Source organism: Staurois parvus, unplaced genomic scaffold (genome assembly GCF_062004578.1).
Source record: "Staurois parvus isolate SC_StPar_1 unplaced genomic scaffold, SC_StPar_1.0 ptg003527l, whole genome shotgun sequence".
NCBI classification, from domain to species: domain Eukaryota; kingdom Metazoa; phylum Chordata; class Amphibia; order Anura; family Ranidae; genus Staurois; species Staurois parvus.
In genome coordinates this window covers 90,001-107,266 of record NW_028321323.1, presented here as the reverse complement: position 1 = coordinate 107,266, position 17,266 = coordinate 90,001, and the positions used below count along the sequence as shown (strand labels likewise).

At 49.9% G+C, this 17,266-nt stretch overlaps 1 protein-coding gene across 1 annotated transcript in view; it reads left to right on the top strand.

Moving 5' to 3' along the window:
• Window positions 1-4,271: 4,271 nt before the first annotated feature.
• LOC149427743 (transmembrane inner ear expressed protein-like) overlaps window positions 4,272-17,266 on the top strand; it is an 81,066-nt gene continuing 68,071 nt past the window's right edge. The window contains exon 1 of the mRNA XM_089667713.1: window positions 4,272-4,602. Coding sequence (XP_089523839.1) covers window positions 4,495-4,602 — 108 coding nt within the window. The 5' untranslated portion in view covers window positions 4,272-4,494. The remainder of the gene's footprint in view (window positions 4,603-17,266) is intronic.

Sequence of the window (17,266 nt, the reverse complement as noted above, 5' to 3'; positions counted from 1 at the left end):
CTCAGGAGAGGCACACAGGCGGCCAATCACCGGCGAGGAGGTGGAGCTTGGAGAGGAGGAGCCGAGCGGCAGCGCGCGGAGATCGAAGAAGACCGAGGGAGCTGCCGGAGCGAGTGAAGAGGAGAGCGGCCAGAGAAGGAAGACAGCTGACAGGTAAGTGAGAGAGCGAGCCCAGGCTGGAGCAGGGGTCAGCAAAGTAAGTATCATTGGTGTCAGTGGGAGGAATAGTGCCCCATCATTTGTGTCACTAATACCAACGATGGGGCACTATTCCTCCCCCCACTGACACCAACGATGGGGCACTATTCCTCCCCCCCACTGACACCAACGATGGGGCACTATTCCTCCCCCCACTGACACCAACGATGTGGCACTATTCCTCCCCCCACTGACACCAACGATGGGGCACTATTCCTCCCCCCACTGACACCAACGATGGGGCACTATTCCTCCCCCCACTGACACCAACGATGGGGCACTATTCCTCCCCCCACTGACACCAACGATGGGGCAGTATTCCTCCCCCCACTGACACCAACGATGGGGCAGTATTCCTCCCCCCACTGACACCAACGATGGGGCATTATTCCTCCCCCCACTGACACCAACGATGGGGCACTATTCCTCCCCCCACTGACACCAACGATGGGGCACTATTTCCCCCCCCCTGACCCCAATGATGGGGCACTATTCTCCCCTCCACCACACTGACATCAATGATGGGGCACTATTCCTCCCACTGACACCAATGATGGGGCACTATTCCTCCCACTGACACCAATGATGTGGCACTATTCCTCCCACTGACACCAGTGATGGGGCACTATTCCTCCCACTGACACCAATGATGGGGCACTACTCCCCCCACTGACACCAATGATGGGGCACTATTCCTCCCACTGACACCAATGATGTGGCACTATTCCTCCCACTGACACCAGTGATGGAGCACTACTCCTCCCACTGACACCAGTGATGGGGCACTACTCCCCCCACTGACACCAGTGATGGGGCACTACTCCCCCCACTGACACCAGTGATGGAGCACTACTCCCCCCACTGACACCAATGATGGGGCACTATTCCTCCCACTGACACCAATGATGGGGCACTATTCCTCCCACTGACTCCAACGATGGGGCACTATTCCTCCCACTGACACCAACGATGGGGCACTATTCCTCCCACTGACACCAACGATGGGGCACTATTCCTCCCACTGACACCAACGATGGGGCACTATTCCTCCCACTGACACCAGTGATGGGGCACTATTCCTCCCACTGACACCAGTGATGGGGCACTATTCATCCCACTGACATCAGTGATGGGGCACTATTCCTCCCACTGATACCAACGATGGGGCACTATTCCTCCCACTGATACCAACGATGGGGCACTATTCCTCCCACTGACACCAATGATGGGGCACTATTCCTCCCACTGACATCAATGATGGGGCACTATTCCTCCCACTGATACCAACGATGGGGCACTATTCCTCCCACTGACACCAATGACGGGGCACTATTCCTCCCACTGATACCAACGATGGGGCACTATTCATCCCACTGACACCAGTGATGGGGCACTATTCCTCCCACTGATACCAACGATGGGGCACTATGCATCCCACTGACATCAGTGATGGGGCACTATTCCTCCCACTGACACCAGTGATGGGGCACTATTCCTCCCACTGACACCAGTGATGGGGCACTATTCCTCCCACTGACACCAATGATGGGGCACTATTCCTCCCACTGATACCAATGATGGGGCACTATTCCTCCCACTGATACCAACGATGGGGCACTATTCCTCCCACTGACACCAATGATGGGGCACTATTCCTCCCACTGACATCAATGATGGGACACTATTCCTCCCACTGACACCAATGATGGGGCACTATTCCTTCCACTGACACCAATGACATGGCACTACTCCTCCCACTGCAAAATTACAGTTATGAAGTAGCAATGAAAATAATTTTATGGTTGGGGGTCACCACAACATGAGGAACTGTATTAAGGGGTCGCGGCATTAGAAAGGTTGAGAACCACTGAAGTAGATGATCAGCAGAGCTGGGGGTTACTACTGAGCGAGGGATCAGCAAAGCTCGTGGTTACTACTAAAGCAGGGGATCAGCAGAGCTGGGGATTACTGAGTGGGGAATCAGCAGAGCTGGGGGTTACTACTGAGTGGGGGATCAGCTAACTGGGGGTAATACTGAGTGGTGGATCAGCAAAATGAGGGTACTACTGAGCGGGTGATCAGCAGAGCTGAGCATTACTACTGAGCGGGGGAACAGCAGAGCTGGGGGTTACTACTGAATGGGTAATCAGCAGAGCTGGGGTTACTACTAAGTGAGGGATCAGCAAACTGAGGGTACCACTGAGTGGGGGTCAGCAGAGCTGGGGGTTACGGAGTGGGGAATCAGCAGGGCTGGGGGTTACTACTGAGTGGGGAGATCAGCAGAGCTGGGGGTTACTACTGAGTGGGGGGATCAGCAGAGCTGTGGGTCCTACTGATTGGTGGATCAGCAAAATGAGGGTACTACTGAGCGGGGGATCAGCAGAGCTGAGCTTACTACTGAGCGGTGGATCAGCAGAACTGGGCATTACTAGTGAGTGGGGAAACAGCAGAGCTGGGGGTTACTACTGAATGGGGAATCAGCAGAGCTGGGGATTACTACTGAGTGGGGTATCAGCACAGCTGGGGGTTACTACTGAGTGGGGAATCAGCAGAGCTGGAGGTTACTACTGAGTGGGGAATCAGCAGAGCTGGAGGTTACTACTGAGTGGGGAATCAGCAGAGCTGGGGATTAATACTGAGTGGGGAATCAGCAGAGCTGGGTGTACTACTGAGTGGGGGATCAGCAAACTGAGGGTACTACTGAGTGGGGGATAAGCAGAGCTGGGGGTTACTAGTGAGTGGGGGATCAGCAGAGCTGGGGGTTGCTACTGAGCAGGGGAACAGCAGAGCTGGGGTATTACTGAGCTGGGGAATAGCATTGCTGGGTGTACTACTGAGTGGGAGATCAGCAGAGCTGTGTGTTACTACTGAGTGGAGGGATCAGCAGAGCTGGGGGTACTACTGAGTGGGGGATCAGCAGAGCTGGGTGTTACTACTGAGTGGAGGGATCAGCAGAGCTGGGGGTATTATTGAGTAGGGGATTCAGCAGAGCTGGTGATTAATACTGAGAGGGGGATCAGCAGAGCTTGGGGTTACTACTGAGCGGGGGGTCAGCAGGGCTGGGGGTTACTACTGAGCGGGGGGATCAGCAGAGCTGGGGGTTACTACTGTGCGGGGGATCAGCAGAGCTGGGGGTTACTACTGAGCGGGGGGTCAGCAGAGCTGGGGGTTACTACTGTGCAGGGGATCAGCAGAGCTGGGGTTACTACTGTGCGGGGGATCAGCAGAGCTGGGGGTTACTACTGAGCGGGGGATCAGCAGAGCTGGGGGTTACTACTGAGCGGGGGGTCAGCAGAGCTGGGGTTACTACTGAGCGGGGGATCAGCAGAGCTGGGGGTTACTACTGAGCGGGGGGTCAGCAGAGCTGGGGGTTACTACTGAGCGGAGGGATCTGCTGAACAAAGGTACTAATAAGCTGGTGATCAGCTGATCGAGGGTACTGATGAGCTGGGGATCTGCTGAGTGGGGGTGCGTCCGAGCCAGGGTTCTAATGCGCCACTTTAAAACAAATAGAAAATCAACACACACCGGGCAATTGCCAAGCTTCATCAAAGAATCACAAACACATCCATGTTGGAGCTTCAGGCGCTTTAATGCGTGTAAAAGTGGAAGCGAGTGTAAATGAGCCTTTCATAGAGCTGCATTCATTGGTGTCTCTTATATCTGCCCGGAGTTCGGCTCCAATCCACCGATCGTATTTTGCGTCCTCCTTCTTGGTCTCGTCTCGGGAAGTTGAAGGTATCTACCAACACCTGAGAGATACTTTCCTTCCTCTACAGAGAGAATCCGGAAGAAAGCGCGCCTCTGGGAGGACATTGGGTGGAGGGATGGCTCCTCGAGTCTCTGGGAGGACATTGCGTGGAGGGATGGTTCCTCACGTCCCTAGGAGGACATTGGGTGGAGGGATGGCTCCTCAGGTCTCTGGGAGAAGATTGGGTGGAGGGATGGCTCCTCGAGTCTCTAGGAGGACATTGCGTGGAGGGATGGCTCCTCACGTCTCTAGGAGGACATTGGGTGGAGGGATGGCTCCTCAGGTCTCTGGGAGAAGATTGGGTGGAGGGATGGCTCCTCGAGTCTCTAGGAGGACATTGGGTGGAGGGATGGCTCCTTGCCTGTATTGTGTCCTGGAATGTTCTCCCCCCCCCCCTCAGTGTAAATGACACTCATTAATAAGAGATTCCCCGGGGAAGCTGTGTGAGCTCTCAGTCTGCAGGAGGCTGTGCTGGAGGAGGGAGGTTGGTGGCCATCAATCGCCTGGCCTGAAGGAGACAGAGAGGAGGAGAAGGTCCAGGGAACATGGCGAGGAGCTGGGATCAGCAGCACACCATCCTCTCCAGGCAGCTCCGCAGCATCCTATGTTTCCTGTCCGTCTCCATCAGATGTGCGCGCTGCCAGATGGTACCGGTAAGTGGCGGGGGCCCTGGGGGCCATGGATAAGCGTGGAATCATTTATTAAGGCGGTTCAAAGGGCAATGATGACACGCAAAGAGCAAGTTCCGGGTGCCCCGGGGACATGAATGCTCAGAGTTATTAAACAGGGCAGTGCGAAGAGCAATGGTGACATGCTAAGGGCAATGGTGAGGTGCTAAGGGCAATGGTGATGTGCTAAGGGCAATGGTGACGTGCTAAGGGCAATGATGACATGCTAAGGGCAATGGTGACATGCTAAGAGCAAATGTGACGTGCTAAGGGCAATGGTGACATGCTAAGGGTAATGGTGACGTGCTAAGGGCAATGGTGAGGTGCTAAGGGCAATGGTGACGTGCTAAGGGCAATGGTGAGGTGCTAAGGGCAATGGTGAGGTGCTAAGGGTAATGGTGAGGTGCTAAGGGTAATGGTGAGGTGCTAAGGGCAATGGTGACATGCAGAGGGCAATGGTGACATGCTAAGGGCAATGGTGACATGCTAAGGGCAATGGAGACATGCTAAGGGCAATAGTGAGGTGCTAAGGGCAATGGAGACATGCTAAGGGCAATAGGGAGGTGCTAAGAACGATGGTGACATACAAAGGGCAATGGTGAGGTGCTAAGGGCAATGGTGAGGTGCTAAGGGCAATGGTGAGGTGCTAAGGGTAATGGTGATGTGCTAAGGGCAATGGTGACATGCAGAGGGCAATGGTGACATGCTAAGGGCAATAGTGACATGCTAAGGGCAATGGTGACATGCAGAGGGCAATGGTGACATGCTAAGGGCAATGGAGACATGCTAAGGGCAATAGTGAGGTGCTAAGGGCAATGGAGACATGCTAAGGGCAATAGTGAGGTGCTAAGAATGATGGTGACGTACAAAGGGCAATGGTGAGCTGCTAAGGGCAAGTGCTGGGGGCCCAGGGGATATGGATGCTCATGGAGCGTTTTAATAAGGTGATGTAAAGAGCAAAGATGACATGCAAAGGGAAAGTACCTGGGCCCCGGAGGAATGGTGGCTCAAGCGGTTGTTTAGTAAAGCAGTGCAAAGGGCAATGGTGATGTGCAAAGTTCATGTTCAGATCCCACGCTGTAATCACGCGGGACACGGATCCAAGTAATCGCTGTAATCATGCGGGACACGGATCCAAGTAATCGCTGTAATCATGCGGGACACGGATGCAAGTAATCACTGTAATCACACGAGACGTGGATCCAAGTAATCTCTGTAATCATGCGGGACGTGGATCCAAGTAATCGCTATATTCATGCGGGACACGGATCCAAGTAATCGCTGTATTCATGTGGGACACGGATCCAAGTAATTGCTGTAATCATGTGGGACACGGATCCAAGTAATTGCTGTAATCATGCGGGACACGGATCCAAGTAATCGCTATAATCACACGAGACGTGGATCCAAGTAATCGCTGTAATCATGGGGGACACGGATCCAAGTAATCGCTATAATCATGTGAGACTCGGATCCAAGTAATCGCTGTAATCATGCGGGACACGGATCCAAGCAATCGCTGTAATCATGCGGGACACGGATCCAAGTAATTGCTGTAATCATGGGGGACACAGATCCAAGTAATCGCTGCAATCATGGGGGACACGGATCCAAGTAATCGCTATAATCATGCGGGACGCGGATCCAAGTAATCGCTGTAATCATGTGGGACACGGATCCAAGTAATCGCTGTAATCATGCGGGACATGGATCCAAGTAATCGCTATAATCATGCGGGACGCGGATCTAAGTAATCGCTGTAATCATGCGGGACATGGATCCAAGTAATCGCTGTAATCATGCGGGACACTGATCCAAATAATCGCTATAATCATACAGGACGCGGATCCAAGTAATCGCTATAATCACGCGGGACACAGATCCAAGTAATCACTGTAATCACACGAGACGTGGATCCAAGTAATCGCTGTAATCATGCGGGACACGGATCCAAGTAATCGCTGTAATCATGCGGGACACAGATCCAAGTAATCACTGTAATCACACGAGACGTGGATCCAAGTAATCGCTGTAATCATGGGGGACACGGATCCAAGTAATCGCTATAATCATGTGAGACTTGGATCCAAGTAATCGCTGTAATCATGCGGGACACGGATCCAAGCAATCGCTGTAATCATGGGGGACACGGATCCAAGTAATCGCTATAATCATGCGGGACGCGGATCCAAGTAATCGCTGTAATCATGTGGGACACGGATCCAAGTAATCGCTGTAATCATGGGGGACACGGATCCAAGTAATCGCTATAATCATGCGGGACGCGGATCCAAGTAATCGCTGTAATCATGCGGGACACGGATCCAAGTAATCGCTGTAATCATGCGGGACACGGATCCAAGTAATCGCTATAATCATGCGGGACATGGATCCAAGAAATCGCTGTAATCATGTGGGACACGGATCCAAGTAATCACTGTAATCATGCGGGACACGGATCCAAGAAATCGCTGTAATCATGTGGGACACGGATCCAAGTAATCACTGGAATCACGCGAGACGTGGATCCAAGTAATCACTGTAATCATGCGGGACACGGATCCAAGGAATCGTAATCATGCAGGATACGGATCCAAGTAATCGCTGTAATAACGTGGGACACAGATCCAAGTAATCACTGTAATCGTGCAGGACACGGATCCAAGTAATCGCTGTAATCATGCAGGACACGGATCCAAGTAATCGCTGTAATCATGCAGGACACGGATCTAAGTAATTGCTGTAATCATGGGGGACACGGATCCAAGTAATCGCTGTAATCACACGGGACTCGGTTCCAAGTAATCGCTCTTATCACGTGGGACGAGAATCCAAGTAATCGATGTAATCATGCGGTACGAGGATCCAAGAATCTCAGGCTTTGCATTGCGGGATGTGGGGTCCTGAATCTCAGGTGTGGCATTGTGGGATGTGGGGTCTTGAATCTCAGGTGTGGCATTGTCGGATGTGGGGTCCTGAATCTCAGGTGTGGCATTGTGGGATGTGGGGTCCTGAATCTAAGGCGTGGCATTGTGGGGTGCGGGGTCCTGAATCTAAGGCATGGCATTGTGGGATGTGGGGTCCTTAATCTTAGATAAGCCATTGTGTGGTGCAGAGTCCTGAATCTCAGGTGTGGCAATGTGGGATGTGGGGTCCTGAATCTTAGGCGTGGCATTGTGGGATGTGGGGTTTTGAATCTCAGCTGTGGCATTGTGGGATGTGGGTTCCTGAATCTCAAGCGTGACATTGTGGGATGTGGGGTCCTAAATCTCAGGCGTGGCATTGTGGGATGTGGGGTCCTGATTCTCAGGCATGGCATTGTGGGATGCAGGGTCCAGATTCTCAGGCGTGGCATTATGGAATGTGGGGTCCTGATTCTCAGGCATGGCATTGTGGGATGTGGGGTCCTGATTCTCAGGCGTGGCATTGTGGGATTTGGGGTCCTTATTTTCAGGCATGGCACTGTGGGATGTGGGGTCCTGAACTTCAGGTGTGGAATTGTGGGTTGCGGGGTCCTTAATCTCTGGTGTGGCACCGTGGGGTGTGGGGTCCTGAATCTCAGGCATGGTATTGTGGGATGTGGGGTCCTGAATCTCAGGCTTGAAATTGTGGGGTGAGGGGTCCTAAATCTCAGGCGTGGCATTGTGGGATGTAGGGTCCTGAGTCTCAGGCAGTGCATTGTGGGATGTGGGGTCCTGATTCTCAGGTGTGGCATTGTGGGATGTGGGGTCCTGAATCTTAGGCATGGCATTGTGGGATGTGGGGTCCTGAATCTCAGGTGTGGCATTGTGGGATGTGGGGTCCTGAAACTGAGGTGTGGCATTGTGGAATGTGGGGTCCTGAATCTCAGGTTTGGCATTGTGGATTGCGGGGTCCTGCATCTCAGGTTTGGCACCGTGGGGTGCGAGATCCTGAACCTCAGGCGTGGGATTGTGGGATGTGGGGTCCTGAATCTCAAGCGTGGCATTGTGGGATGTGGGTCAGGAGTCTCAGGCATTGCATTGTGGGATGTGGGGTCCTGAATCTCAGAAGGGGCAATGTGGGATGTGGGGTCCTGAATCTCAGGTGTGGGATTTGGGGTCCTGAACTTCAGGTGTGGAATTGTGAGATGTGGGGTCCTGAATCTCAGCTGTGGCATTATGGGTTGTGGGGTCCTGAATCTCAGGTGTTGCACCGTGGGGTGCGGGGTCCTTTATCTCAGGCGTGACATTGTGGGATGTGGGGTCCTGAATCTCAGGCTTGAAATTGTGGAATGTGGGGTCCTGAATCTCATGCTTGAAATTGTGGGGTTTGGGGTCCTGAATCTCAGGCGTGGTATTGTGAAATGTGGGGTCCTGAATCACAGGTGTGGCATTGTGGGATGTGGGGTCTCTAATCTCAGACTTAAAATTGTGGGGTGTGGGGTCCTTAATCTAAGGCGTGGCATTGTGGGATGTGGGGTCTTGAATCTCAGGCATGAAATTGTGAGTTGTGGGGTCCTTAATCTAAGGCGTGGCATTGTGGGATGTGGGGTCTTGAATATCTGGCGTGGCATTGTGGGGATCCTGAATCTCATGTGTGGCATTGTGGAATTTGGGGTCCTTATTTTCAGGCATGGCATTGTGGGATGTGGGGTCCTTAACTTCAGGTGTGGCATTGTGGGTTGCGGGGTCCTTAATCTCTGGTGTGGCACCGTGGGGTGCAGGGTCCTGAATCTCAGGCGTGGCATTGTGGGATGTGGGGTCCTAAATCTCAGGCGTGGCATTGTGGGATCCTGAATCTCAGGCATGAAATTGTGAGTTGTGGGGTCCTTAATCTAAGGCGTGGCATTGTGGGATGTGGGGTCTTGAATATCTGGCGTGGCATTGTGGGATCCTGAATCTCATGTGTGGCATTGTGGGATGTGGGGTCCTGAATCTCAGGCGTGACATTGCGGGATGTGGGGTCCTAAATCTCAGGTGTGGCATTGTGGGATGTGGGTCAGTAGTCTCAGGCATTGCATTGTGGGATGTGGGGTCCTGAATCTCACGCATTGCATTGTGGGATGTGGGGTCCTGATTCTCAGGCGTGGCATTGTGGGATGTGGGGTCCTGAATCTCAGGCGTGGCATTTTGGGATGTGGGGTCTTGAATCTCAGCCGTGGCATTGTGGGATGTGGGGTCCTGAATATTAGGCGTGGCATTGTGCGATGTAGGGTCCTGAGTCTCAGGCGTGCCATTGTGGGGTCCTCAATCTAAGGCGTGGCATTGTGGGATGTGGGGTCCTGATTCTCAGGCATGGCATTGTGGGATGTGGGGTGCTGAATCTTAGGCATGGCATTGTGGGATGTGGGGTCCTGAATCTCAGGCGTGGCATTGTGGGATGTATGGTCCTGAGTCTCAGGCGTGCCATTGTGGGGTCCTCAATCTAAGGCGTGGCATTGTGGGATGTGGGGTCCTGATTCTCAGGCATGGCATTGTGGGATGTGGGGTCCTGAATCTCAGACATGGCATTGTGGGATGTGGGGTCCTGAAACTGAGGCTTGGCAATGTGGAATGTGGGGTCCTGAATCTCAGGTGTGGCATTGCGGGTTGCGGGGTCCTGAATCTCAGGTGTGGCATTGTGGGATGTGGGTCAGGAGTCTCAGGCATGGCATTGTGGGATGTGGGGTCCTGAATCTCAGGCGTGGCATTGTGGGATGTGGGGTCCTGAATCTCAGGCATTGCATTGTGGGATGTGGGGTCCTGAATTTCAGGCATTGCATTGTGGGATGTGGGGTCCTGATTCTCAGGCATTGCATTGTGGGATGCAGGGTCCAGATTCTCAGGCGTGGCATTATGGAATGTGGGGTTCTGATTCTCAGGCATGGCATTGTGGGATGTGGGGTCCTGAATCTCAGGCGTTGCATTGTGGGATTTGTGGTCCTTATTTTCAGGCATGGCATTGTGGGATGTGGGGTCCTGAACTTCAGGTGTGGAATTGTGGGTTGTGGGGTCCTTAATCTCTGGTGTGGCACTGTGGGGTGCGGGGGCCTGAATCTCAGGCATGGTATTGTGGGATGTGGGGTCCTGAATCTCAGGCGTGGCATTGTGGGATGAAGGGTCCTGAGTCTCAGGCAGTGCATTGTGGGATGTGGGGTCCTGAAACTGAGGTTTGGCATTGTGGATTGCGGGGCCCTGCATCTCAGGTTTGGCACCGTGGGGTGCGGGGTCCTGAATCTCAGGCGTGGCATTGTGGGATGTGGGGTCCTGAATCTCAGGAGTGGCATTGTGGGATATCGGGTCCTGAATCTCAGAAGGGGCAATGTGGGATGTGGGGTCCTGAATCTCAGGTGTGGGATTTGGGGTCCTGAACTTCAGGTGTGGAATTGTGAGATGTGGGGTCCTGAATCTCAGCTGTGGCATTATGGGTTTGTGGGGTCCTGAATCTCAGGTGTTGCACCGTGGGGTGCGGGGTCCTTTATCTCAGGCGTAGCATTGTGGGATGTGGGGTCCTGAATCTCCAGCGTGGCATTGTGGGGTTTGGGGTCCTTAATCTCAGGCTTGAAATTGTGGGGTGTGGGGTCCTTAATCTCAGGCGTGGCATTGTGGAATGTGGGGTCCTGAATTTCAGGCTTGAAATTGTGGGGTGTGGGGTTCTGAATCTCAGGCGTTGTATTGTGAAATGTGGGGTCCTGAATGACAGGTGTGGCATTGTGGGATGTGGGGTCCTTAATCTTAGACATGAAATTGTGGGGTGTGGGGTCCTTAATCTAAGGCGTGGCATTGTGGGATGTGGGGTCCTGAATCTCAGGCATGAAATTGTGAGTTGTGGGGTCCTTAATCTAAGGCGTGGCATTGTGGGATGTGGGGTCTTGAATATCTGGCGTGGCATTGTGAGGATCCTGAATCTCATGTGTGGCATTGTGGGATGTGGGATCCCAAATCTCAGGCGTGGCATTGTGGGATGTGAGTTCCTTAATCTCTGGTTTGGCATTGTGGGATGTGGGGTCCTTAACTTCAGGTGTGGCATTGTGGGTTGCGGGGTTCTTAATCTCTGGTGTGGCACCGTGGGGTGCGGGGTCCTGAATCTCAGGCGTGGCATTGTGGGGTGTGGGGTCCTTAATCTCCGGCGTGGCATTGTGGGATGTGGGATCCTGAATCTCAGGCATGAAATTGTGAGTTGTGGGGTCCTTAATCTAAGGCGTGGCATTGTGGGATGTGGGGTCTTGAATATCTGGTGTGGCATTGTGGGATCCTGAATCTCATGTGTGGCATTGTGGGATGTGGGGTCCTGAATCTTAGGCGTGACATTGCGGGATGTGGGGTCCTAAATCTCAGGCGTGGCATTGTGGGATGTGGTTCAGGAGTCTCAGGCATTGCATTGTGGGATGTGGGGTCCTGAATCTCAGGCGTGGCATTGTGGGATGTGGGGTCCTGAATCTCAGGCATTGCATTGTGGGATGTGGGGTCCTGATTCTCAGGCGTTGCATTGTGGGATGTGGGGTCCTGAATCTCAGGCGTGGCATTGTGGGATGTGGGGTCCTGAATGTTAGACAGTGAATTGTGGAGTGTGGGGTCCTGAATCTCAGGCATGGCATTGTGGGATGTGGGGTCCTAAATCTCAGGGGTGGCATTGTGGGATGTGGGGTCCTAAATCTCAGGGGTGGCATTGTGGGATGTGGGGTCCTAAATCTCAGGGGTGGCATTGTGGGATGTAGGGTCCTGAGATTCAGGCGTGCCATTGTGGGATCCTGATTCTCAGGCATGGAATTGTGGGGTCTTCAATCTAAGGCATGGCATTGTTAGATGTGGGGTCCTGAAACTGAAGCGTGGCATTGTGGAATGTGGGGTCCTGATTCTCAGACATTGCATTGTGGGATGTGGGGTCTTGATTCTCAGGCGTGGCATTGTGGGATGTGGGGTCCTGAATCTTAGGCGTGGCATTGTGGGATGTGGCTTCCTGAATCTCAGGCGTGGCATTGTGGGATGTGGGGTCCTGAATCTCAGGCATTGCATTGTGGGATGTGGGGTCCTGATTCTCAGGCGTAGCATTGTGGGATGTGAGGTCCTTAATCTCAGGTGTGGTATTGTGGGATGTTGGGTCCACAATCTCAGGCGTGGCATTGTGGAATGTGGGGTCCTGAATCTCAGACGTGACATTGTGGAATGTGGGGTCCTTAATCTCAGGTGTGGCACTGTGGAATGTGGGGTCCTAAATCTCAGGAGTGGCATTGTGGGATGTGGGTCTGAATCTCAGGCATGGCATTGTGGGATGTGGGTCAGGAGTCTCAGGCATTGCAATTGTGGGATGTCGGGTCCTGAATCTCAGGCGTGGCATTGTAGGCTGTGGGTTCCTTATTCTCAGGCGTGGCATTGTGGAATGTGGAGTCCTGAATCTCAGGCGTGACATTGTGGGATGTGGGGTCTTTAATCTCAGGTGTGGCTGTAACGGAACTGGACCCCGACTGCACTAGGGTATTTTCGTTAGACTCCCTCTTCCCCGTCCGAACATAGATCCACGGACACCACAGCTGACCACACAAGACGAGACGACACCAGTCTTGGAGTAAACCAGGAAGTAGACTACTTTATTTGAACACAGATACAAGATATATACACTCAGGGGACAATCCCCCCTCCCTGCATAATGACACAGGGCGGGGCAATCTACATTTAGTAACAAGAGACACACCAGCAGACAGTCCCATCAGGAGGGAGGGCTGCTGGAGACACTCCCCCACCAAGCCAATACACAATCACATACATCCCATAATAGTTTGCTCCCAAGCAAGACACACAATAGAACAATGGGATGCAACCACATGGCATTAAACAATCCACAACCCCCCACCCCAATATTAGGACAGATCACCCTGTACCCCTAACAGGCACAGGGGGACTTACACATAAGAGGGATATGGGGAGCTGAGACAGGGGTCTCCCCACCTCTCCAAAGTGAGCTAGGTAGGAGGGGGGGGGGGGAATCCTATGGAGGGGTAGGAGGGGGGGATCTTCTGGAGGGGTAGGAGGGGGAATCCTCTGGAGGGGGAGGAGAGGAATCCTCTGGAGGGATAGGAGGGGGGGATCCTCTTGAGGGATAGAAGGGGGGCATCCTCTGGAGGGGTAGGAGGGGGAATCCTCTGGAGGGGGGGATCCTCTGGAGGGATAGGAGGGGGGATCCTGAGGAGGGGGGGAATCCTCTGGAGGGGGAATCCTCTGGAGGGGGAGGAGGGGGGATCCTCTGGAGGGATAGGAGGGGGGGATCCTGAGGAGGGGGGAATCCTCTGGAGGGGGAGGATGGGGGGAATCCTCTGGAGGGGGAGGATGGGGGGATCCTCTGGAGGGGTAGGAGGGGGAATCCTCTGGAGGGGGAGGAGGGGGGGATCCTCTGGAGGGGTAGGAGGGGGAATCCTGTGGAGGGGGGATCCTCAGGAGTGGGAGGATGGGGGGATCCTCTGGAGGGGGAGGATGGGTGAATCCTCTGGAGGGGTAGGAGGGGGAATCCTCTGGAGGGGGAGAAGGGGGGAATCCTCTGGAGGGGGAGGAGGGGGGGATCCTCAGGAGTGGGAGGATGGGGGGATCCTCTGGAGGGGGAGGATGGGGGAATCCTCTGGAGGGGTAGGAGGGGGAATCCTCTGGAGGGGGAGAAGGGGGGAATCCTCTGGAGGGGTAGGAGGGGGGAATCCTCTGGAGGGGGAGAAGGGGGGAATCCTCTGGAGGGGGAGGAGGGGGGGATCCTCAGGAGTGGGAGGGGTTAATATAATACAGGGCTTTTTTGTTTTGTGTTGTTTCCTCGCTTTACCCCGAAGTAACCAAGAATGTTGAAGTTGTAGAGATGCTGTAAGGGGGGATCATGCTGCTGCCATCTTGTGGGGGATTCCCCCTTCATGGGTACTTAAAGCTCATCTACAACACCCAGCCCCCCCTCCCCCCCGCTGTACCCCTATTTACAAATAATAATGCATTTCTTCGTTCTGGTTGTTTGCGATCGATGTGTTCGGTGGGGGTGGCTATAGGATAAGTCGCCCGTAGTGGGAGGAGCAAAAGACTGCTGCATGGCAGAGAGTGTGCAGGCGGGTCGGCGGGTGCAGTTAGCTAATCCACCACTAGGCGGCTCTGTTCCAGAAAAGTGTCATCAGGTGTTAGGCCCCTTTAACGCCGGCCATACACGGGTCGAATTCTGAACGATTTTCAGATGAAAAAATTGTTCGGAATTCGACCCGTGTATGGCATGCAAATGGAAAAGGATGATTTCCGTGGTTCCTCCCCATTTCGATCATCGGGTGCGCTGGAAAGTTCGTGAAAAACTACCGATTTTCTAAATCATTGGTGGCACCATCGGATTACAGAACCAACAAGGTTTTCACACCAAAATCGTCCGTTTCTGTGACCCACTAGAATAAAATTAGAATAAATTAGAATACAGCTGTCTTCCAAAAATTGAATTCAGAAAAGAATGGAATAGAATAGAAAATAGAAAAGAACAGAGGAGAAAATAAAGGAATAGAAAAAACTAGAATAGATTAGAATAGAAAGAACGTCTTCTGAAATTCAAATTTCAAAAAGAATAGAATAGCACAAAACTGAACGGAATATAGAATAAAAAAAATAGATTAGAATAGGATAGAATAAAATAGAATATAGCTGTCTTCTGAAAATAGAATAGAAAATAAAATGATAGAAAGGAACAGAAATAGAAAAAAAAAAAAAAGAACAGAATAGAAAGAATCTAGTAGTCTTTTGAAATTTGAATTTTGAATAGAGTAGAATGAAGAATAAAAGAAGAGAAAAGAAAAACAAATAAGAATAGAATGGAAAAGAAAAGATATAGCCGCCTTTCGAAAATCTAATTTCGAAAAGAATAGAATAGAACAAATTAGAATAGAAAATAAAATAATAGAAAAGACAAAAAGATTATAAAAAAATAGAATAGATTAGAATAGAATAAAATAGAGTAGAATAAATTAGAATATAGCTGTCTTCTGAAAATCGAATATAGAAAAGAATAGAAAAGAAAAGAAAAGAAAGGAATAAAAAAAACTAGAATAGATTAGAGCAGAATAGAAAAAATATAGCCGTCTTCTGAAATTCAAATTTTAAAAAGGAATAGAATAGCATAAAACAGAATTCTGCAAAAGAAGAGAATAGAAAAACAAATAAGAATAGAATAGAAAAGATATAGCCGCCTTTCGAAAATCGAATTTCGAAAAGACTAGAATAAAATAGAACAGAAAAGAACAGAAGAGAAAATAAAGGAACAGAATTGAAAAAAAGATAGAATAGAACAGAAAATAAAGGAATAGAATAGAAAATAAAGGAATAGAATAGGACAGAAAATAAAGGAATAGAATAGAACAGAAAATAAAGGAAAAGAATGAATAGAAAATAAAGGAATAGAATAGAAAATAAAGGAATAGAATAGGACAGAAAATAAAGGAATAGAATAGAACAGAAAATAAAGGAAAAGAATGAATAGAAAATAAAGGAATAGAATAGAACAGAGAATAAAGGAACAGAAAATAAAGAAAAAGAATAGGAAATAAAGGAATAGAATAGAACAGAAAATAAAGGAACAGAAAATAAATAGAATAGAAAATAAAGGAATAGAATAGAAAATAAAGGAATATAATAGAAAATAAAGGAATAGAATAGAACAGAAAATAAAGGCATAGAATAGAAAATAAAGGAATAGAATAGAACAGAAAATAAAGGAACAGAAAATAAAGAAATAGAACAGAAAATAAAGGAATAGAACAGAAAAGATATAGCCGCCTTTCAAAAATGGAATTTCGAAAAGAATAGAATAAAATAGAACAGAAAAGAACAGAAGAGAAAATAAAGGAACAGAATTGAAAAAAAGATAGAATAGAACAGAAAATAAAGGAATAGAATAGAAAATAAAGGAATAGAATAGAACAGAAAAAAAAGGAATAGAATAGAACAGAAAATAAAGGAAAATAATAGAATAGAAAATAAAGGAATAGAATAGAACAGAAAAAAAAGAAAAAAATAGAAAATAAAGGAATAGAATAGAACAGAAAATAAAGGAACAGAAAATAAAGAAATAGAATAGAAAATAAAGGAATAGAACAGAAAATAAAGGAATATAACAGAAAATAAAGGAATAGAATAGAACAGAAAATAAAGGAACAGAAAATAAAGGAATAGAATAGAACAGAAAATAAAGGCATAGAATAGAAAATAAAGGAAGAGAATAGAACAGAAAATAAAGGAACAGAAAATAAAGGAATAGAATAGAACAGAAAATAAAGGAATAGAATGGAAATTAAAGGAATAGAATAGAACAGAAAATAAAGGAATAGAATAGAACAGAAAATAAAGGAAAAGAATAGAATAGAAATAATATAGCCATCTTCTGAAATTCGAATTTCGAACGGAACAGAGTGAAAAATAAACAAATAGAATAAAACCAGCAATTCTTCACAACGACTTCGGAACGCTTCAATATTTTTGATTCGAATACTTGGAATCTGTTGTAAAACAAAAAAAAAAATTGAGTCCGGTCAAAAATGAATAAACAAAACTAAAATGAAACTATTTTTTTTTTTCACGAAGGCGACGAGGCGAATCGATCCGAAAGGAAACAAATATTTGCGTGTGGGCTCGGTCCCCAAGGTGTCGGCGGTCTCCGCCAGAAATAAAATATCAGTTTTGGGGCGGAGGGATTTCTTCGTTCTCCGGGCGCCTCG